This window comes from Drosophila innubila (genome assembly GCF_004354385.1).
Source record: "Drosophila innubila isolate TH190305 chromosome 2L unlocalized genomic scaffold, UK_Dinn_1.0 4_B_2L, whole genome shotgun sequence".
NCBI lineage: Eukaryota > Metazoa > Arthropoda > Insecta > Diptera > Drosophilidae > Drosophila > Drosophila innubila.
The window spans coordinates 9,117,497-9,141,483 of record NW_022995372.1 but is presented as its reverse complement, the minus strand read 5'-3'; the positions used below and the strand labels follow the sequence as shown (position 1 = coordinate 9,141,483).

At 36.4% G+C, this 23,987-nt stretch overlaps 1 protein-coding gene and 1 long non-coding RNA gene across 2 annotated transcripts; both read left to right on the top strand.

Annotated features, from left to right (window-relative positions):
• The first annotated feature begins 12,111 nt into the window (after nt 1-12,111).
• Nucleotides 12,112-13,247, top strand: LOC117781708. The gene is made up of 2 exons (XR_004617198.1): nt 12,112-12,438; nt 13,167-13,247. It is a non-coding gene; the product is annotated as an uncharacterized LOC117781708 (long non-coding RNA).
• Nucleotides 13,248-14,472: 1,225 nt separating this feature from the next.
• On the top strand, nt 14,473-22,384 carry LOC117780740 (vesicular glutamate transporter 1). The gene is made up of 7 exons (XM_034617379.1): nt 14,473-14,763; nt 18,329-18,659; nt 19,362-19,598; nt 20,205-20,855; nt 20,922-21,107; nt 21,168-21,383; nt 21,742-22,384. The coding sequence occupies exons 1-7, from the start codon at nt 14,714-14,716 to the stop codon at nt 21,973-21,975; spliced, it is 1,905 nt and encodes a 634-aa protein (XP_034473270.1). The 5' UTR covers nt 14,473-14,713; the 3' UTR covers nt 21,976-22,384.
• Nucleotides 22,385-23,987: the final 1,603 nt, after the last annotated feature.

Sequence of the window (23,987 nt, the reverse complement as noted above, 5' to 3'; positions counted from 1 at the left end):
AAATTGAAATGTTAATTACATGACTGAGCTGAGGCCACATAAGAGAGGTATTCAGATATCTCTCCATCTCTGTGCAAGTTATCGCAAACAGTTTAAAATACAGTCGAGAAAGCTGTTTAGACACTGGATAAGCAAACAAACTGTCGGCATCTGATTTGTTTGCCCAGCTCTTAATCAGACCAAGTTCTGAGCACTTTTTATTGACTACCCCAGGCAAAGGCAGAGTTTAATATGAGCCCGATAACCTGAGGCTAAACTCGGGGATACTTCCGGGTTCCGCAAGGGGGCCAAAGGCGAGGGGGACTAAACTGTGCGGCGTTAAGGCAAACAAACGTGGGCTTTATTAACAATTGGCAGCAACGGACAGAAGCAGAGCTGTCCACGTTATAAGTCCTTTCACTCCTTATTTTGTTGTGCTCATGATGTTGATGTTGATGAGGTGTGAATGTGAATGCCACCACGTTGAATGCGTTGATGCTGCAGCAACCACTCGAGGTTAATTGAATTTCTTGGCGTCCTTGGCTTCCATTTGTAGTCTCTTTCCATCTTCCGCTTTGTCTTTGTTGTTGTTCCTGTTGTTCTTGTTGTTGCGGAACTAAATTGAAAACGTTTTTTCGCTTTTAAGCTGGTTAGACAAACTCATAATAGACACCAAATGCAGTCATCATTTACCACGTAATTAATTGAATTTGATTCTAATTGAAATGTTTTCAACATACGTAACTCGATTTACGAAGCCTTAAAATGTTTCGTGCTTGTCGATAAGGATGTAAAAAAGTTCTATCAAATTTCAGCAGTAATACTAAATATTCTGATATTATGTAAATATGAGTCTTATTTTTTTGCAATAAAAGTACAAATAGTTTAGAATAGTATGCTTTCGTAAATATTTTCCTGAGTAACTTCCATTACTGTTTTTTGAATATAGTAAACTATTGTTAATCTAAAAATAATAATACATGAAATGACCTAAATGATAAGCTTTATTATTTATAATGTAAATGAATAGAACGTTAAATATGTTTAAATCATGTTGTCGGTTTAAATTTTAAAGTACGCAAAATATTGATACTATCGTTGTTGTTGTATTGTTTCTTCTATGAAATTTAATTTGAAAATGTAACAATAAACAAGGGGTATTCATCAGACTGTCTTCTAAACTAGATGGTAATGAGAAATGGATTCATACATTAAAAAAAGAAGACCAATAATATCAATATTAGTTGTATATATATTTTTAAATTTCTAAGTAAGTCTCTTATCCCCCTTTGTTATATTTCCCAATACAGGCTATAGTTATGTCTTTACATTCGATTATTCTCATGAATCATCACTTTATTCACCATCTCTCATAATCCACTCAGACGCTTTTCACACATAAGTATGCAACGACATTCCAACAAAAAAAAATGGAAAATGTGGGATTTCATAGAATTTCGAAGTTGTGCGTCACATTAAAAGGATTTGCCTGGCACGTGCCTTCACATTATTAAAGACGATCCGAGGAATCGACACTTGGCATTTTATACTATCTTGTTGAAGTGCCAATTGAAACAAGAGAAAAAGAAATTAGCATTTATTTTCAAAGCTCGTGTTTATTTAGCTATTTATTCAATTTTAAATTTAATTTCTATTCATTTCTTTCTTTCTCTTTTTCAGCTTCCAATCAGTCATGCCTATATATATTGCCAAATAAGTAGATGCGATTACATTTAATTGAATTTTCACATTGTTCTGACAAAACTGTAGAAAAATTGTATTAAATTACCAGAATGAAAAAATAATCAAAAATGCGCAACGCGACTGGGAAAATGAAGGAAAAAACGTGACACTACAAAATGTTGGCGTATTCAAATTTCCTTTTTACCAAGCTGCTCCAATTGGCAATTGAGGGTGGATTCCTATTATTATTTACACAAAAAAATAGCTGAAAAGTATATCTGAACACGAGTATAAGCAATAAGGATAACAAATCTTTTGTGTCAACTTATGATGACTCAGGTTTGTATTACTTATGTGTTGAAACAAAGAGAAATAAAATATGGGGTTTATTTTATTCTTACTGGGATTAAAGGGTATATCTCAGAACAAAAATTGAAACAGCGCTAAGAAGCCAAAGTTTTATAGAAAATGTTTATTGTTAGATAAAGCTATAAAATAGTTTCAATATAATTATAACTCGGTTGTACGTTTCGGTGAAGTATTAACCTTTTTGACCTACTACTAACCATACCATACTAAAAATATTAACATATTAAACATATTAAATATTTGAATGCACTTAAAGAAATTCAAGCTTATGTCTAATCTTACCTGTTAAAGGCACAGACATTTTTATAAATACGGCATATAAAAATCTTACATTTGATGCTCATTGTCTGAGCTTTGTTTCTTGTCAAGGAGTCCTTGATTTGGCTACCCATGAGGTTTTTGTATGTTTTGCAGCAGGGACTCATGAATTATGCAGCGCTAACAAGCCACAAGTTGTCATAAAAATGGCAATCTGAACGGCAATTACCTGTTGATGGGCGCACGCTAGTTTAACCCTCAATTACGGGGCTTCTGGCAGTTGGTCTCAGGGGTGAAATCGAAACGACCACATTGAGTCCCGAGTGAGTGTGTGTGTGTGTGTGTGAGGTGTGAGGGTGTGACTCTGTAAGTGTGAGTGTTTGTGTGTGTGTGTGTGTGCCCAACGGACGCATAAAAATTTGATTAAGCGAGCTTCGGCTTCTTGGTGGGCAAATTAAAAAGCACTTGCACGTTAAATCAATTTGCGATTTTATAAATCTTCATTTGCACCTGAGACGTGATTCGGCGAGACCATTGTTGCGGCTCCTGGTGTGTCCTGCGCCACAGGTGGTCGAGCTTAAAGCCTTAGCTGCTTCGGTGAGACGTGACTGCTGTGAGCTGACAAGGATTTTCCCCGTTTATTTGTATTTATTTGCAAGTTGCCTTAGTTTCTATTTGCATGGCGCAATTTGTGTACTCATTTCAATTAACTAAATGTCCTTAAATGTGTCCAGTTCACGCCATTTGCCTGATTGTTTTGGACACAAGACTCTGTGGTTGTTGTTTGACCATTTGGGGTTCATCGCCCAGTTGTGGTCCATTTGGACATTTTTAATTTCTCTAATGCCTTTTGTGATCTTTGCTGCTCTTTGCCTGAGTGCACTCAAGTCCTGGCGACATCCACAAGGATATTCGCATTCGCATCGAGTGAAGCTTTTAAGAAAATTATACAATTGCATTATGACGCCGCATTGACCAGTGAAGTGCTCAACAATATCAATTGATGCGCATTGTCCTGGCATTCTCCTGCCCAGCAATTTGTACTCCATTGCAAAGTTTAAATTTCATCCATATATCAAGTACATCAAACGGGGGACCCACTGTGCCCGCCTTTGCCAAAAGCGCAATCGAGAGAGGGGGGAAAACCGTCTCTGGCGGAGAGAGAGTTGTGTATTACAAATCGCACGACGGGCGGCCAAACAGGACGAAGGACGATTGTCAATGTGCTACTGCTGCTGTTTTTTGGCCGGTGGGTGGCATAATTTATGGCACTCGTTTCACTTGGAGTTGTGAGCTTCACTGCGGTTATTAAAATGCTCAATGCTCTTACCCCAACCCAAAGGCACACACTCACAGCTTCCAAAGCTCCAGCTCCAACTCCAACTCGAACTCCAGCTCCTATTGCTCACTCATTGTCAGACAAGGCAAAAAGTGTATCATACTTGCCGGCGCCGCGAAATGGCAACTGAAGTAGCGACAACAACGTTGAGGCACAGTGGTGCAGGACTGCATAAAATTGACAAAACTTTAATATATATATTTACTCAATTGTTTAAGAAAGAAAAGGATAGTAAGTAGGTTCCATACCATTTTAAATTAGTTTTATTAAATAATAAATTTTAAAAAAAAATATCAAAATAAGTAGTTATTTTAAGACTTCGTATTTATTATATTTTTTTTTTTCTTATTCCTTATATTTATTTATTTTATGCTCAGTTTATATTGAACTTAGTTTATTGGAATTTCTTACAAATCATGGTCCAATTTCAACAATTTTGTTATTATTCAGGCAATTGCCTTAATGCATAGAAAAATTGAATTAATCATAAACTTTAAACAAATGTTTGAAATATTTGATGTACATTTTTTAATTGTAATCATTGCTGATACACTGTATTTCGATGAGCGCAAAAAAGTATCTGGAATTAGTTTAATACTTTTAAAATATTTTACACGCTATTTGATTAAAAAATTTCATTTTAATATTAAAATAAAAATTTTGTTCAATTAAATGTGGAGCTATTTAAATTACAAATTTTAAAATATTTAAATTTAAAGCTTATATTTATTTAATTTAGACTTCCTAAACCAATTATTTTTAAATTTCAAGCAATTACAAATCGTTGCCGCTACACTGTGCATGCGGTACACGCTGTAGTCGTTTTAGACTTCGCTCTGCCTGATAATCAATAAAATGTTTTGGCATTTACTTTCATTGTTTGCTGCTGCAACGCCCATTGAGCCACGCCCACGCTAAAGAGCTATTTGCATATCTGAGAGTCGCTTTTTTTGGAGTGCCAAGGCATATTGCAGGCTTTATGTCCTGTCGTCGTGCTTAAGTCCTTTGCACCGGGCGTGCCTTGTGAATTGTTTTACTGTCGACGTTCATTTGGGTTGATGGCAGCAGCAACTGAGGAAGGGCAACATGAAAGTCTCTTAATCTACTTAAATGTCTTTGCATTTGCGTCTTTCTCCTCCAACAGAAAGAGATAAATACATGTTTAGAGAGAGAAAGAGAGAGAGTGAGGAAAGGAAGGACTTGAGGCGCGATTTTTGCCAGTCTAAGCACATTTTGAAGCAGACTAAAAGGGGGACGATAGCCTGTCTTGGCCTGTACTGTCTCGGCGTTATTAACATGGATTTATGGCATATCCTTGGATGACTTAAAGCCGCTATTAGCGTCCTAAGATGTAAACAAGTTGCCGTGGCAGAGATTTCCAACCACGCATATCCATCACATTCGAAATTTGAAATTCAGTTTCAAATGGAAAGGCAACAAAGCAGAAAAACGCAAATTTAACTTGCGCCAAAAAAGGTAGCATCAGATAATTTCAATTAAAAATGCCTTTGAAAGGAGCAGGACATTTGTCGTTGGCTGGCAACCATGACAAAGCATCCTCATTGATGTCCTTGTTGCCGTATCAGCAATTTTAAATCACTTGCACAACTTTCCAGGCTGGGGGAGAAAAGGGGATGAGAGTCTGCAGCTTAATTGAGTTTCGCTTTGACGGCAACCGCATAAAAGGCGACTTTTAAGTCTTCACATGCTCAGCAATTAAAGGTCCTCGTCCTCAATGTCCTAGCTTGCTTTGCTTGGAAATCCTCAAAAGCTTTCAACGAAATTTAATATTTTTCTAATGAGCAAAACTTTGTCACAAAAAGCCATGAAAACAACTTTTGTGGTTTCTTCACACAGCTGACCACATAAACTGTAGTTTCCAGGGTTGTCGAGGAAATTTAATCAAATTTACTACTCGGCATATTTTGAAATTAGTATGTAGTTGTATAGTTTCCCAGTTTTTATATTGATTTTAAAGATTATTCAACTATATATATGGGGAAAGAAAGAATATTCTGCAACTGTAAGTACGGGGTATAGTTTTATAGAATACAATAATTTAACTAAACTAACAAATTTGGTTTGACTTAGAGGGAAAAATAAATATACGTTTTTAGCACTTTACTCTCCCAAAAATTATGGCATTCGAAATATTTTTAAAGGTTGAAAAATCGAGTTTTAGGAAGAATGAAATCAATATCTTAATCTCTTTCTTTACAGCCACTTATCTCTCAACCATCGTCAAAGTAGAGGCTAAAACAGTATCCTTACAGTTTTCCATCTTATCTATCTTTTCATGTCGTAATACCTCTAGTTTAATAAATTTCAAGCACTTTACAGCCATATAGAGTTGCCATTAGCTATGGACAGTTTTGGATATACTCTAACACACACATACACACGTAAATATATCATAAAGTTATCAAGATGATGTTGATGAGGTTGTCATTGTCGTTGTTGTTGTTGATGACGCTGCAAACAAATTTTCGAGAGTTAACAATGGATGCGTCGCTTCTGTTGTTGCCCGTCCGTCGGATTCACCACGCTCGTCAGAAAGTCAGGAAATCGGGGAGTCAGAGAGTCAGCCGCCAGTCATTTTGTCTGCCCCGCCTGTCAGACTCCGTTGTCTGGCCATCCGTCCGTCTGTCCGTCTGTCTGTCTGTCCGTCATCGCCTCATTCAGGCCGTGATGCTTGATGGCAGTATAATTGATGCACTCGAGCGTAAGTGATTAGATTCATTATGATGCCAGGCAGGCACATCAGGCGCCCAGGCAACGACCAGCATTGGACTGGGTATCAGGTGTCCGGCTGTTTCATTCCGATTTTATTTTAAATGTTTAAAAATTTGAGACTACAGTATTTCGATCTGAAGTTGTAGTCCTACTTATTTACTAGCTTGCCAAATGATGTGTGACAGCATTTTTATTGCCCCGCTGCCATGGGGCAGAGAGAGGTGGAAAGAGGTATGGAGTTGGGGTAGGGGTAAAAGCCAACGCGCGCCAACATTAATCAAGACATTCTATAGACCGAGTTATACACAAGTATTTATGCATTTTGAGGGTAAAAAAGTAAAAACTCATAAAGAGCCGACACACGCCGGGCGCAAAAGCATCGCTTCCGGTGTGTCGCCGTTGTGGCAAAGAAAGGAGAAGAGGAATAGCATGGTGGGGTGGGGAGGGGGTGGGTTGAGGTGAACGCACAGGGACAAAACGTGTGTGCATTCTAGCTTAAAATAAAGTTGCAGCTTTGCAGGCGGCCGTCGCTTTGTTGTTGGCACTTTGGCTTTTGTGTCGTTATTCATTGTATTCACGTTTTGAAAATATGAATGTATTCGTGTATTGTCCTTAATGGATATGTCTGATGGGGTTGGCACTATTCACAAAATGGGCAAATGCTAATTAAACAAGCGTAAATACAGTAAATGATCGGAAAGAATACATTTACTTTTAGGGCACTTTATCAAAAAAAAATTTATATATTTGAAAAAATTTTTTTTATGAAATCCATGTTTGCTTGAAGTGAAAATTATTTGATATTATTGAGAAAATATGAACTAAATTTTCTTACGTAATTATGATCCTAAAAAGACATATTTTTAATTTACTTACAGTGTCAACATAATCGTATATATTTTTATACCCTGAGCCCATTGAAAATGGGCAAAAAAGGGTAGATTGTGTTTGGCAGAATGTATGTAACAGGCAGAAGTGGGCGTGACAGACCCCCAAAGTATATATGTTCTTAATTAGGATCAACAATCGAGTCGATTGAGCCATGTCCGTCTGTCTGTCCGTCTGTCTGTCCGTCTGTCTGTCCGTCCGTCTGTTTGAACGCGTCGATTTCAGAGACCATAAGAGCTAGAGACTTCAAACTTGGTATGTAGGTTCCTGGATACCATAGGCAGATCAAGTTTGTTTTCATTTTTGGATCGGACCACTATATTATATAGCTACCATCGGAACAAAACGTCTAAAATGAAGTTTTATTAAGAAAAAGTTTCTTGTTTGCTGAGATATCAGAACCAAACTAATAGAATATGCATCTGTGCTGGTACTATACAACCTGACCAAATTTGGTTAAAATCGGTTAACTATATCATTTAGCTGCCATAGGAACGATACATTGAAAATGATGTTATAGTATGGAAAAGATTTTTGTATGTTGAGATATCAGAACCAAACTGATAGAATATGCATCTGGGATGCTATTATACATCCTGCCAAATATTGGTTAAAATCGGTCCACTATATTATATAGCTGGAATAGAGACTATCAATCGAAAATAAATCTTAGAATGAAAAAGTTTTTTGAGTTTTTTGAAATATTTTAATCAAACTGATAGGCGGGGCCCCCTTGTTATAAATATTTTTGGAATTGAACCATTTTTGTACGTATCATTTTCTTTCTATCGATATAGGTACTCCATCTGTACTTATGTTATGCTATGTTTCCCATCATACATTATCATAATTAAAGCAACATTGGTTTCTATAGAATCGATTACTTTCAGTTGACAGACATTTTTATCTGAGTCTTAAAACTAATAACAGACAATCCACTCCACACATCCCTCTCCTTGAATCCCTCCACCCTGTTGTCTCATATCTGTGACGCTTCCAGCTATTTGCACACAAACAAAAATAAATATTAAATCTCTGACTGACGAAAGCGAAATCGTTTTGTGCCGCAGAGATAGATACCCGAACCCACCCCAAGAACAAGACTCAAACCCAACCCACGGCAAGTTTCGGTTTACGATTTACGGTCTTTTGGTCTGCGATTTACGTGGCACGCGCTTATCGAGGAGAGCAGCGTTTAGTTTTGTGATTGAGTGGGTGGACGTGTGGATTGACAGCATGAATCTGCTAAATCAACAAGCAGGCCGGTGTCCAGCTACCAATATCCAAGTTGGTGATGATGATGATGATGTCCTGCCGAAAGTTGCGTTTTACTCTCTTTAAATATTTTCAAATTGGTGAATTATACTTTTGTGGTTTCTGTATTAACTTGAAACTTTAAGGCTACACAGAGCTGGTAATTAAAATCCAAAAGCCTTTTGCTGTCAGATATCTCTCTGCTTATCTCTCTCCTCCTTCGCTAAATAAATAATGCTACGAAAAGCCATACATCATAGACGCCACGGGGAATCCCAACAAAGATGACAACGCAACCAGAGAAAAAGGCGGCAAAAAGTTATTTTGTAATTAGTGCACAACCAGCAAAAGTAACAGAGTTTGAAACATCAGCTACAATAACAACAACGTTAATAAACACGATGATGATTACGATGAAATTGAAGCCGACTTCTGGGTGCCGCTGCACTAATTACCGCTAACGTGCGCTCTCAGCCTGAGACCGAGCTCGAGGCCGAGTCCGCGTCCAATCCTCCCGCTGTCGTGCCTGTCAACTCAAGTTTGACACTTTTTTCGCACAATTTATGAGCAAGGGGCGACTGAGATGCACAGTGGATTTCACCGAAGAACGAATTGATGAAACCCAAAGACAATAATTTCTTGGAAATAAATTATTATTGTATTCGAATAGATTATTCGATTTATCAGGCACATAACACAAAAAGATCAATTGCATCGCAAAACAATGATTTGATTTAGTTTTAAATTGATTGAATTCATTTATATACATGTTAAATTTATATTAGAGGGCATAAAATAAATTTAAAATGTACAATTAAAAGTCCACAAATAATTAATATTAATAAAATTAAATTATTAATAATTATTGTTAATATTTTTGTTAACATTTGAAAGTTTTATATATATGAATAAAATTGAATTCATAAATTCCAGCAGATTTTTTAATATTTTTTCAATGAATTTGACCCCAAAGAAAAATATTTTAAAATTAATTTGGAGAATTTTTAATTTGACGCAATGTTTCAATGAAAATCTGTCCTACAATTTATTTATCTTCATTTCAATTGTCTGTTATTATATTCATTTCGTTTTAAAGACACAGAAGATATAAATTTAATTTGTTTTGTCACACTGTGCCTGTGGTAGATTGACACTTGAGCCACAGGCGGAGCAGAGATGGAGAGCACTTAGTTTAGAGTTTTATGAGCGCAATTCGATTATTCTTCATTTATGTCAATCAATGTGATTTTTGTTGTCTGCATTTAGGCGCATGTTTGGGCACCCTTAATCGCTTTGTTTAAATAGTAAAACGGATCACAAGTGGAAAAATTTGGAAATTTAATCTTTTACTTGAGTCTGTTGTTGCTGTTGTTGGCGCCACGTTGTCTATGTCGTTGCCGACTGTCTGCCCTTCTGTCTGGCAGGCTCTCACTTCCTGGTGCGGAGTATCCTTTTCAATTGCGGAGAAAAAATGTGAAAATCCTTTGCGGCTATGCCTGATGTTTTTGTTGATTTTCATTTCATTTCCCAGCTTTCTCATCGTTGTTGTTGTTTATTTCGGTTTGCTGTTTACTTCCGCAACTTTATTATAGCTTTTGGCTGAGTTGCAACTGTTTGACTGTTTGCTCTATACTTATGAGGGTTAGGCCAATGGGTCGTATTAGCAACGTCTCCAGAATGAGTTCTTTCATAGCCAAAGGTTTTTCTGTGTGGATTATGAATTGGTTGCCTGTCTGGGAATTAAGGCAGTTGCCTAGTATTAGCTTAGATTATTGGCTACTTTAAGTGGACCTTTGAGAATCCGTGCTACGTGCTAGAAACATGAGATATAAACTAGAAAACATGTGCAAATGTTTCCATTTCTAGTGTTTTGTAAACAGTTCTATGTAATGACCTCCAAGGACATGAATACTAAATCCGGTTATAAATTTAACAGAAAAAATTTATAATTTCTTAAAAATTCTCGTATAGATTTTTGTTTTTTTCACAATGAGCAGAAACTTTTCTAAGGAAAAATTAAACAACTTGATACAATTTGTTAAATATAATTTTCAGAGACCATAACTATTACTAGGAATAAACTTAAAGGTTACTCTTTTTTTGGTTGGTTTTTTAGTTGGAGCTTTTATTTATACCAACCTTTTTATATCAATCAAATTTAATAATAATTTGTGCTTAAAAAAAACAATATCAGAAATAATAATTCTATTATATTTACATTCGAATAGCATAAAAATACAACCGTAGTTGCTGCCCTAGTTGCATCCAATTATAAAAAAATCATTACATTTTTGATAGATTTTCGGTAGATTTCGACTTCTGTGGGACTCCTAATTAATTCTTATTTATATTTGTAAGCGTTATTTCGAAACATATATTTTAATACTTATAATAATTACGATACCTGATTGTAAAGCATTAAAGCATTTAAATCAAATGCTGGTAGTTATATCAAATGAAGCAACTAAATAATTTTAATTTAAAATAATTATTTTCGTTGTTGAAAATTCTTGGACTTTGCATTGAATTTAAGAAAGAGCAAGTGACAAAGATAACAAATGTTTGGGTAAGCTTGGAAGTTTAGAAGTTCTAAAGAATCAGAATATTTTCAAATTTTGTACATTTATAGTATATGTATTTTTTTGCAGACCTCATTCTAGCATATCTTGATTAACAATAATATTTACGCATAATATAAATAGTCTATACAATATAAATTGTTTCTTTGGCAATAAACAGCGACCTAAATATTTTATGACTTCAAAAATATTTTTGCACAAATTTAATTAAAAAATATAATTATAATTAGTTGTGTGTACGAAGTAGATATTTTCTTTTGTCTAAAATATTTTAAAATTGCATTTTCCATTTCAATGGAAAGCCTCATTTCAAAATAAAATCCGAGATAATATGCACTAAGTTAAAAGAGCAATTTATCTTGTGCATTTGATTTCTTTATTATCCAGTTGGTCTAGCTATTTCCAGTTATCAAATGGATGGCTATTAATTAAACTCAGCTTGGTCAAATTCATCGAATCTCACGGAGGAATCAAATATTTCAAATGTCTGATAGATGAGAGACGACTTTGCTATTTAAACTGGACATTCCATTCTGGGCAGGGTAATCAATAAGAATGACTTCTACCCAATGGACAATGTATTGTGCATCATAAATCGTGGCAGCTAAGCAGCCTGCCCCACAATGTAGCACGAACCACGAACCACGCACCATTTACCGAAGCAGAGATTCAAAAGCGATTGAAAGCAAACAATGTAAATATTCAAAATGGCTGACATTTGGGATGTATATAGACAGGACGGGGGAAGTCGGGAAAGGGTCATAATAATCGAAGCGTGCCATATAGATATGGTTACTTCTGGCGTGGAACGAAACAATGAAGCATGTCCTGGCAACATGTTAATAGCATTTCATGCACAACTGAGATTCACATTGTTGGCAAGCCATTCCCATAGCGTCACTTGCCCGAACTGCCATATACTTTGTATATACATAGCCATACATAAGTAATAATATATATGGAGTGGTGCCTTGGAGGTGGGTTGAAGCTGACGCTGATTGGTGCAGGCTGTTGGCCAGGTGGCTTACCCCCAACCCTCGGCTGTCTCAAACGGTTTGCTACTGTTGCCAAAACAACCCTCCACCAATGCTGACAACAACATTCCTGCACAGCGTTCAAGGCTCAAGGCTGAGTCTGCGCAGCTCCACATCTCAAGCTTTTCACCACACTATCCCCGTCGCGTTTGGCACTTGGATGCGTGGAAGCGGGATGGCAATATTGGTTATGTTGCCAGAGCATAATCTGGACCAGGGCATCCACTGGCTAGCCAGACAAGAAGGGCACATGCTGATGGCGTTAGTTTCACTTCGTGCGTTGTCCTGCTGAGGCCAAGCCAGCGGCGCAGCGTTAGTGCCAGTGAGTGTGCTTAGGCTATAGTAGCCATATCTATATATATGTATATATAACAACTGAAAAATTGGCTAAATAATTATACAAAAATAATACTTGTGTTTGTGCAATCGAATAATATCCACCAAAAAAGTTACTTTTGATTTTCATTAATACCTTTCTCGTTCAAAATCCGTGGGATGACTTCCAGTTCCAGTAGTCGAAAATTTCCAGTGTATATACCAAGTAGTACACCCACACCTCGGCTCTATATACTTTCCAGTTCAGGTTGCCACAGGCGACTGAGATAGCTGCTTATATACTTACTTGCCACGCAGAGTAGCAACTGTCGCATTCTGTCAGCGTCACCTGGTTACGGGCATTGTCTGATCCTCGCGAGGTCTACGTTCGTGTTGGGCCTGACCTGGCTGCCACACAGTCTTCAGACAGAGTTGAGCGCGGATCATCATCATCAGCGTCGTCGTCGTCGTTGTTGTTGTTGTTGCCGTCGTTGTCCTCGAGGATTGCCGCCGGGGTCCTCATCAACTCTGTCTGAATGTTGTCGTGCCGGCTCTATCAAGAGCCTATCATTTAGTTTGCAATTAATTTAGCCATTTTATAGATTTAATATTATGAATTTTTTTTGGCAGGGCGTGTGTTGCTTAAAAAATGTGAGATACTTTAGCCAAATCAATTGCATAATTCCTAATCTGTGTCTAATACTGTGCAAATATTCACCTCTGTCATTTTCCCAGCGTAACGTGTAATGTGTATAGCGATTTAAGCTGCGTCTATATATCTACAATCTGTGTACCTTATTTGTGATATCATTACCCTAAAAATTAATAACATATAAAAATAAAATAATTTGAAGTATTACAATTTCGTTGAGTAATATTTAATTAAATAAATAATAATTGCAATCAATCTATATAAATATAATACTTTAACTGGTTTGGGATTACGTTGAGCGATTACATAACTGCAACACAATGGATTACGCAATACATGTGAGCAACGTAAGTTTATGAAGGATGAACGACGAAAGGTCAAATAGAACACGGTTTTTTCATATAGAGTAACTAATGATATTAATAAAGACATATAATTATTGAGATATTAACGTATTTAAGAAAAAAAAACTTTATAATATTCTTAGAAATGTGGTAAAATCAAATGACAAGTGTTTTTCCATATAACTATTGATTGTAATAAATATAAAAAAATATTGAGATATCAACATATTTGAGAAAAATAACTAAGTATATTCTTAAAAATGTGGTAAAATTAAAAATATATTTTATTTTTATTTTTTAAGCCTTGAACTTATTAATAATTCTTACTATCAACCTTTTTAAAAAGGATCTGTAATTATGCCAAAGCATTTTTTGTTAATTTTTCGTTTATTTATAAAATTATGCCATTATGCTTATTTTCGTGAAATGTATTTTTAGAGTGGATTCTTTCTTTAGTATTCTTTAAAATAACATGATCTATTTAATTAGAAATTAACATTAAATTTTAAGAGAACATGAATATTTGTCTACCTCAAAAATAAATGATATGAAAAATGTATAAGAAACTGTTTAAAATTTAAAGTTCAGATATAATCCAAATCAATTATATGCTATATTTTTAAGCTTACTAAACGATTGCTATAAATGCATTTAAATTATCTGCGACTAAACGAAACTTCAACAAATGTATTCGCACCCATCCTGAGACTCAGTCCACCCTTCACAACCAACTGGCAAACAAATTTATGAACATAAGCCGCTTAAGCAATGTGCTGGCAACAACAAACCTAACAATAAATGTGGCAAATTAGAACATTTTGTTGGATTTTCTTATCGGCAGCAAAACACAAACAGCAAACGGCATAGCGAAAACCATTAATAATGTTGCAAATCTTTTTTGGCAGGCACTGTGAAAATGCAACAACCTTTGGCTACAAACTAAATAAGCAAGGAGTTCTAAAATTACATGGCAACCAACTGATAGAACTCACCTCGCTCCTGTCTACCACTCTCTCTCTCTCTCTCTCTCAACCAGAACGAACCAACCAAAATTGAGTTATAAAATTTGCTGTCTGCTGCAAATTAGCCGCCTGCTGATTCGACACGCCCAATATTCAGCGGATGGCACGGTAAGCTGCCGTGAAGTAGGCAACAAAAAATTTATGCGCACAAGTGATAACAACGCCAGCCACAAGAACAACAATAACAACAACCACTGAGAGGGCAGCCCACGGTCATTGGAGAAACCAGAGAAAATCTAACAACCAACAACCAGCATCATCACCATGAAGGGTTTGACGTCGTTTAAGGAGAAGGCGACGGGCGTCTTTGGCGGGTGAGTAGCAGGAACACAACCAACTCGAATCGTATATAAAGATATAACACTGTACAACAAAGTAGGAAAATGAATAATAAATGAATAAATAAATAATAATTTTATTATATACAGGAATACAAATTTTAAAGTGTGTTCCTCAAATCTTTACAAAAAAATAAATAAATCATATTAGACATATTTTATGCCATTTTATTTAGTTAGAAAATGAATTAAATTGAATTCGATAAATTTAATATTAAATCAAAATTCTTTAAACTTTTTTTTAATTTAACCGTTGCTTAATTGGATATAAGTTTATTAGAGATCTGTAGAGCACGCCTGCTTATGATCTTTTATCAAACTTGTATATAAAACTACAGACAATACAACTCTAATATTAATATTAGTATAAAAAAAATTAGAGTCTAAACAGTTGAAAATAATATTCCTAAGCAGAAAAGCACTTCCATGAAATTAAATCAGATACGAAATAGACGTATAAATTATTATAACTATTTTTAATGCAAAATTAAACACCAAACTCGATATATCTAATTAAGTTACGTCATATATACTACCCTAACTTTTTTGTACAGTGTTAAAATTGTGATGTGCCATATGCCGAGACTGAAATATGATTGCCATCCAAATGGATTTTCTTTTTTAAACAAAAAATTTAATTTAACGCAACGTTGAACAGGTGGACGCATCCAATGTGCAGCCTCTGCTCTGTCTCGTGGTTGGTTGAACTTGACCATAAAAAAGGCAAATATGGGCGGGGCAGGCAGCAATGTGCTTATAAGGGAAAGGGAGTTTGTCGGCGTCGCGAAAGTTGGGCACGTGTCGCGGCGTAACGCGAATCGTCGCGACGGAAAGTTGTTAAATTATTGGCATGCTTAACAAGTTATTAAAGGCGCCACAAGAAGTTGCGTCCAGCTCAAGTCAGTCCATCAGTTAGTCAGTCAGTCAATCAGTCAGTTGCTGCAGCAGTTATGGCATACCGAGACGTCCAGGATGCTCACCGATGGCTCAGGAATTCCGTACACGTTGCTAGCAGGAGAAGCAGCTGCAGCACGTGCACAAACGGAAGCTGACTGACAGGCGACGTGTGGGGCAGCTCGTGTGGCAAGCACAACACAATAAAGCCATGAGCATATTGTTTGTGTGTGTGTGTGTGTGTGTTTGTGGAAGTGTGAGTGAATTCCTGGTATGCAGTTTTATGAGCACGTCGGGAAGGCGTAGCATTGGAAATGGAACAACTGATTTCTGAAGGACCTTGAGAGCGTAAATTAGAAATTGGAACAATAGGTGAGCGCGGTCTGTCATTGAGGTTCGTTTTCATTAAGGAATGTGCTAAAGAGTGCTGCATACCAACAGGCGTGAAGGCGATAAAGGCTGCTTGAAATTGAAAAGGCTGCACGCAAATGAAATTGATTTTTACGAGCATTATGTGGTTGCCAAGATACCACAAAAAACCCATCCTTTCACCCACGCAGCTATAGATCTGTAGTTGAAGTCGAGCTGCTTTCTCAAGTGGCACTCGCAACGCGCGTCGCGAATAAATTGAATTGCGTGCAACTTCAAGGCAACAAGAGTCTGTTCCACGCACTCTTCCTTTGTTGTTGGGTGAAAATGAAATTAGAATTGTCAGCTCAGAGTTAAGTGGAGACGCAATCGTGTCGCTGACAAGCCGCCAAGTCAAACATTTGCTCCATTTAAATCGAAATGGTCGCCTAATGGGCGCGCCATTGTGGCCAAGTTAAAGCCAAGCAACCTTCAAGTTGTCATCTCTCTTCCCTCTCTTTCTCTCTCCATCTCTTCGTCTCTCTGTCTCTTTTGGCAGTCGCTAAAACTGCGGCGCCAGTTAGCCATAATCTATGTGGCGCCGAAAAGTCTGCAAAATTTTTACTGACAATCAAATACGCCAAACAAGTGGCTGAAAAACTTCTACCAAAGCATCGAAAGCTAAAATGTTGCACAAAACTTTGATATATTAGACGAATATGATGTACTCTGATTTCTGGTTCAAAATTTAATTAAGAACTTGCTTATAGTTTTAGTTCATTGCACACATTAGGCGAAAACAGTTGAAACAATTATATTAGGAAATAACATTTATTCTAAAATACAATTAAATATTTCTTATTATATATTTGTATTTTTTTATTATTTGTTAAAGCAACAAATTTTGCATGTAATTACTTGAACGACATTTTTATATTTTAAAAAATCTAATACTATAAACCTAAAAAATATATATTTATTTTTGAATATTACATTTTTTATTTATATTAGATTTATATAAATTTTTATTTATAAAAACCCTAAACACCAAAAGTTTTTTGGAATGTTTAAGTAAAATCGACAAATACAAATACATGGCATTCAATTTAGTATAGAATTTGCTGCTGCAGCATTCTTTCACATTTTAAAATATTTTAAACTAGTAGGTATGCCTGCCTAGTTGCTAGGAATTGCTAACTATATATATTCATTAATAAATAAGAGTGACAATACAGAAATAATAACTATTACTTCAATCGTTAGTCAGTTCCACATATAGCCTGACAAACATTGTAACAAAGTACTTGTGCTCATTACCAATAACAAAAAAAGAGAAAAGAATTGAGTATAAATAGCGCATAAAATTGGCGTCAGACATGCCGGCATTAAAGTCGGTCAAGGCACAAGGATGAAATGAAGAAAGCAAGCAAAGAAGACGCAAGGAAGGCGACTTTGAGGAAGCTGCGTGACCAGACAAGGGTAGCTTTGGCGGCAGACATTTGAGTTATGTGACAGTCGTGGGCGACAAAGATGTATAAGTTCGAAATGGAGATGGAGTTGGAGTTGGTAATACATGCAATAGGGTCTACTGTAGTGGCTTGTTTGACTGGTGGCTGCTTATTAGTTTGTATTGCATACTTTTGGGGGAGCTCGATTGTCTGGATATTTATGAGGAAAAATGCCAGAGAGCTAGAGAAAGTTGAAGAAAGTTGCCTCTGATGACGGGGTTATCAATGTTGATGTGTCACTTAGGCAGGGTTAATGGTGTGCTTCCCCTGCTCCTGCTCCCGCTACTGTACCCACCCCGCACACCGAGTCTGCCATATCGCCTAACATTAAGCCAAAGCAAACCAAGACTGTCATCAATCAGCCTTTGACAAGTGCTTTGACTGTGGTATTTAAACGCTGGCTTTAAGCCACAATCAGTTTATTAAATAGAGAAATCAAATTGATTCGAAAACAGGTCGCACTCTCTACCTGCCCGTCAGTCATTGCCGTCATCGACTTTTAAATGTCGCCCGTGTTGCTATCAGCACTTAATAAAATTGAATTCCATTTCAATTGGATGACTCTCTGTGCCACCCCAAAGGCAGCATCAGCTCAGAGCCCAAAAAAGCCGCAAATGCCTTTGGGAAAACAACGAGAACAACATGCTTTGGCATTGGGGGAGGTTGTTGCCTTAACAAGCTGAAAATATTTGTGTTTTCACGCCCCCTGAACTGTCCTGAATGACATCGCACCTGTTGCTGTTGCTGACCAACTAATTGGCATGAGTTATGCGTCTTTGTACCTTTTTCAGCCTGAAGCCAAATATGGAAAAGTTTGAGATATCGCAGAGCTATCACGGAGGACACGGTGGCTATGAGGAAATGGAGGGAGCCGAGCGCGAGGGACGAGGACCCGGCGGCGGACATGCCTACGACGACGACGACGATAGACCGGACTCGCCCGCCTCCTTTGAGGAGATCGAAAGGCCACCGCTCCGCAAGATCGATAAGTACTGCAAGGCGGAATGTCCCTGCATGCCAGCACGTTATACCATCGCCACCATGGCCTGTGTGGGATTCATGATTGCCTTCGGCATGCGTTGCAATATGTCGGCCGCCAAGCTCAAAGGCGAACACAATGGGGTAAGCGACTCACCCGAAAATATACTCCTCAATTTATATATCAACAAAATTATTAATTTTGGATTTTTCATTTATATTTAAGCCAACAAATTCTGTCGTCCTATATAAAATCAAGTTCAATTTAATTTCTCAATTTTAAAAAAATTAAATTTTTCTCAAAAAATTACTTATATTTGAAACTGTTTCTATATTTATATTAATATTATCAGATGTATCGAAATATAAAGAACTTAGCAGATAAATTAAAAGAAATAAACAAAATAAATATTTTGTGGATTAAAAAAGTAGAAATTTGAAAACAGAAATCAATAAATACTTAAAACAAAACTCAAATTATAAATATCAAAAAGACATACACAACAGCTCAAAATTCCATTCCATTCCATAAATGGAGTTTTCAAAAGTTGAGCGTATAAGTGGAAGGGGAATTAAATTTGCTTCGTTTGACAGTCGATGCTGTCAATTAAAGAGTGTGTGTGTTTGTGTGTGAGTGTTCATATCATTCAAAAGTCGCACGCAATGCCACGCCCACATACCACACACTCCCATACACATATACACTCACACACACATAAATACTCATCCGTTTGGCGCTCGTTAATAATGTCCCGCGGCAGTTTTTAATGATTACGATTCTTGCTTTTCCGTTCTTCCCCTTCTCTACTTTGATATCCTGTAATATTCTCTCACTCGACTCTGCAGACTGTCTTTATGAATTGGACGGTGGCGGTGGAAAGCCATGTGGACTCATCCTTCTTCTGGGGCTATCTGGTTACACAAATACCCGGCGGTTTTATTGCATCCAAATTTCCGGCGAACAAAATCTTTGGCCTGTCGATTGTCAGCTCCGCCACGTTGCATCTGTTTGTGCCCTTCGCCATGACTCTGATGCACGGTCATGTGGTGATTTGTGTGCGCGTGCTGCAAGGACTCTTCGAGGTGAGTCAATCATACACACATATATTCGAATACCAATTCGATTTTCGGCTAGCATCAGATCAAAGCTAAGGATTACGCAACCATTTGGCAGGGCTAGGGAAAAAGATTGGTAAGCAGTAAAAGAGGAAAGGGAGACTGACTGCTTGTCTCCTCAGGGTGAAAGGATTTTGCTTTATGATAAAGCAAATATGTGAAATGAAAACATGTCCTAAGCCCGGACTTTTCAAGGAAACAAAAAATAACAAAAGCATTTATTTTAATGCGATTTCTTTGTGAGTATGTGCGTATGTCTGTGTGAGTATTTGGATAGCAATCTTTTTATACTCAGTAACCAAAGGATACAGGAGTATTATAATTTAGTGTCTATGTTTATATGTAGCAGACAGGCTTGTAAGAAAAGCATTACATTTATTACATTTTTTCTTCACAAAATGTTGAAATAAAAGACAACAACTAGTCCAGTATTATTAATTGAAGGAATCGGTTTTTATCTTCTAATAGTGTGTGTTAAAATTGTATGAATTTGTTTATCGATTGGAAGACCTCAGGGTATTTTTTAGTCAAGCACACTCTTACTTTTTGAGCATCGTTTTCTCCCATTTACAGGGTGTAACATATCCGGCTTGCCATGGCATTTGGCGCTTCTGGGCACCACCCATGGAACGTTCCCGCCTTGCCACATTGGCCTTCTCCGGATCGTATGCGGGTGTGGTTGTGGGTCTGCCCCTCTCTGGACTCCTAGCGGATGCAGTGGGCTATCAAGCACCATTTTATGCCTATGGCGCCTTTGGCATCATTTGGTATATGTTCTGGCTCTGGCTGTGTTTCGAGAATCCGCGCAAGCATCCTGCAATTAGCATACCCGAGTTGAAGTACATTGAGAAATCGTTGGGAGAATCGACGCATCCGTCAATGCCATCGATCTGGACGACACCGTGGCATGCGATATTGCGTTCCATGCCCGTTTATGCCATCATTGTGGCCAATTTCTGTCGCTCGTGGAATTTCTATTTGTTGGTGCTGTTTCAATCCTCGTTTCTGAAGCACAAGTTTGGTTTCAAGGTGGAAGAGGCGGGCTTTGTGGGTTCCCTGCCCCATTTGATCATGACTACGATTGTGCCTTTTGGCGGTATGTTGGCGGATCATCTGCGTAAGAATGGAATTCTCTCCACGACAAATGTGAGAAAGCTTTTCAACTGCGGTGGCTTTGGCATGGAAGGACTTTTTTTTCTTTTCGTGGCGCATTCCTCAACGGCGGTGAGTGGAATTTAATCCAATCTCTTAAAATGCAACTGCATCAATGTTTTGCTTCCCATTGTATAGACTGGTGCCATGTTTGCTTTGACCTGCGGTGTGGCCTTTAGCGGCTTCGCCATCTCCGGCTACAATGTGAATCATTTGGATATTGCGCCACGTTATGCGAGTATATTGATGGGTCTTTCCAATGGCATTGGCACGCTGGCTGGCATCATAGTGCCCTACGCGCTGGACGGACTCATTCAGAGAAATGTAAGCTGATAGACGATAAATTTCTTAAGCTGACTTTCCTTAACTATATTTTATCTTTAGCCCACTGGCTGCTGGACAACCGTCTTTACTTTGGCTGCATGTGTCCATTTGATTGGTTGCACTTTTTATGGTATCTTTGCCTCGGGTGAGTTGCAGCCCTGGGCTGAGCCGCCGGCAGAGGAGCAGCAGGTGTGGGCACCACCAGCAGGTGCCATAACCCACGATGATCCCAGCCAGGCGGTCATGATGGGCACCTACATGAAGGAGACCTCTTTTGTAAGTTTGTGTCAGAAAATAGCTACAGGATATAATTTTATTTTTTATTTTTATTATTACAAGGCAATAATTAATTTTAACTTCTTTTTTGTATTTATATGATTTTATTATATAATCAAATAAAATATCAACTTTATTTTTAATATTAAATTCTTATAACGAAATACCAAAAGACAAAACAAAAATAAGAATTATTAATACAACATAATTTGTGAAATTAGACAAAAAAAGAGGTTTTTTTTATATTAATTTATTGATAAAAATCAACACATAATTTCCATTTAGTATTTAATAATATTGTTATCGTTACAATTCCTGTTATGTACTATGCATTATGCATATTTATCATTCTTATCAGGGCGCACCGGAGTACACTGAACAGAGCCAAATGCAGCAATCAACTGCCATTAGTTATGGCGCCACTGGACACGTGGCCAACAATCCATTTGCCGTGGCGGCGACAGCGCCATCTGCTGTGGAAACTCCGCCGCCGCAATATGGAGATGTGGCAAGTGCGGGCTATGATTACACGCAAGGACAACAGCCGCCTGCCACGAATCCTTACGTGCAGCAGGCCTACCAAAACCAGTAAAGGTCAAAGGTTAAGGGATAATCAAGTAACTAACTAATGATTAACTAGCTTTTAGTTGTAGTCAGAAACTCGTTTGCCGTTTATTGTTTGTTCCTGCTGAGGGGTTAACGTTAATTGGATTATATAAATATAGATAAAGCATATATCAGATATATACTTGACCATTAAATGTTCAGCGAGATTGCCCGCGTTTAACGAATTTCTATAAAACACTCTCACCAGATCAGACAACACTAACACAATGAAACTATGTACCTAACAGAGCAACTAATACATTCACATACATACAAATACATCTACGTACTATGTATATGAGAATACCTTTACATATGGCACAACACATAAGATACTATAGCATACTTTTAGGCGTCGCTTCAGCTAATTTCTATTTACAAGCTCCAACAACAAATTGCAAGACACACATGATAAATTATTATTAGTTCACATTTGTGTATATCATAAAGACATAATCCAGGCATGCACCTCTCAAACCGTTATAAATATTATTATAAATAATAATAACAATTCATATTATATTATAGCGAATTAAATATTATTAAATTGTTGTTAACTTTGCCAGTAACAAAACTGCAAGTTTTATTACCGTTGATGATATTCTTCTGTATATGTCACTAATGTCTAAGAAAGTAAATCAATTTTAATCAGAAAATAAATAATAAAACTATAACTAATAAGCAATTGTTGATGCTCGGCACGAATGATAAACATTAAAACTCTCTATAACAAACAAATATATAAATATACCATACATACTATTACATGTACTTATTAATCAAAAATCTCTACATTTACACTGTTCAGTTGATTTTGTTGTTCAGGGTTCTTATATGTGTTTGTTTAAGTACTTATTTACACGACTTGATCAAGCCACGATATACATAGGTACTAAAACATATACTAGACTAGGGTTACATTTAATAGTTAGCTGTAGGCTCCAATAACCTCAGAATTGGTCTTCAAGTTTCTCATCTACATTTTGTCATTTAATCTATAATAACAATAATACTTCTCAAAGAGTTTTTATGTGTTTCAATTAAATTTAACTTCATAAACTTAAAAAAAAATGTAGTGAATTTGTTTAACAAATTGGTATATTTTTATCTTACACATATGTATAAGTTTGCTCTGTTTAAATGCACATTTCTATTTAATGAAAACATACATATACAGGGGTGCCACAGAATACGAAACCAACTGAAAATCTCCATACATTTTTGGAAGATTTTCGGTGGGTTTCGGTTTCTGTGGCACCCCTGATAAATTTTATTCTAAAGCACATTTTTATATTTTATAAATTTGTATTCTAATGCACAATTTAATTTTTTGAATGCACAAAATTGTATTTTGAATAAAGGTTATATTTCAATATTTATTTTCTTGCACTTTCTTTATGTTGCTATTAGAAATTGAACCTCGCAAGACTCTTTGCAATAATTAGAGCTATTAGCATTTATCACTTCCCTAAATATTTAACATATTTATGTATAAGAATCTTATTGAAAAACGATATTTTGTGTACATATTTGAGAAGAATATAAAATAATACTTAATAATAATTATAATTTGTATAACCCATATTATAAATACTTATTATTTTTAATATATTTTTATGTATATTATTTACTGCACAGCTAAAATTTATATAAATTTACAATGCCTGCTCAAAAAATAATTTTTACATGAAATTTAAAGACGCCAGTTTGTTTATTTCAGCTTATATGATTATTAAGGGATTTTTAAAAAGGCCCACAAAATTATTTTCTCCACTCTCTAACTTAGCTTACTGCACTTAACTCCCTTGTAAATTGTTAAGTTTGAGAACCCAAAGCTTAATTTATTTTTATTCAAATATATATTTGTTTTATTTTTAATCTAATTTTTAGGCGCACTTACTTTGTCCAGTAAATATAAAACTTATTTATGCAAAATATTAATAATCGCACTAAATGTATTATACTAATATAAAATTAATTTTAAACAAATTGTTCACA

What these genes read in the sequence shown, in the direction of transcription:
- LOC117780740 (XM_034617379.1), top strand. Translation starts at nt 14,714, where the DNA reads ATGAAGGGTTTGACGTCGTTTAAGGAGAAGGCGACGGGCGTCTTTGGC. An exon ending in TGCTGCAAGGACTCTTCGAG is followed by an intron (nt 19,599 to 20,204) that starts GTGAGTCAATCA and finishes TCCCATTTACAG; the next exon opens with GGTGTAACATATCCGGCTTG. An exon ending in ACGGACTCATTCAGAGAAAT is followed by an intron (nt 21,108 to 21,167) that starts GTAAGCTGATAG and finishes TTTTATCTTTAG; the next exon opens with CCCACTGGCTGCTGGACAAC.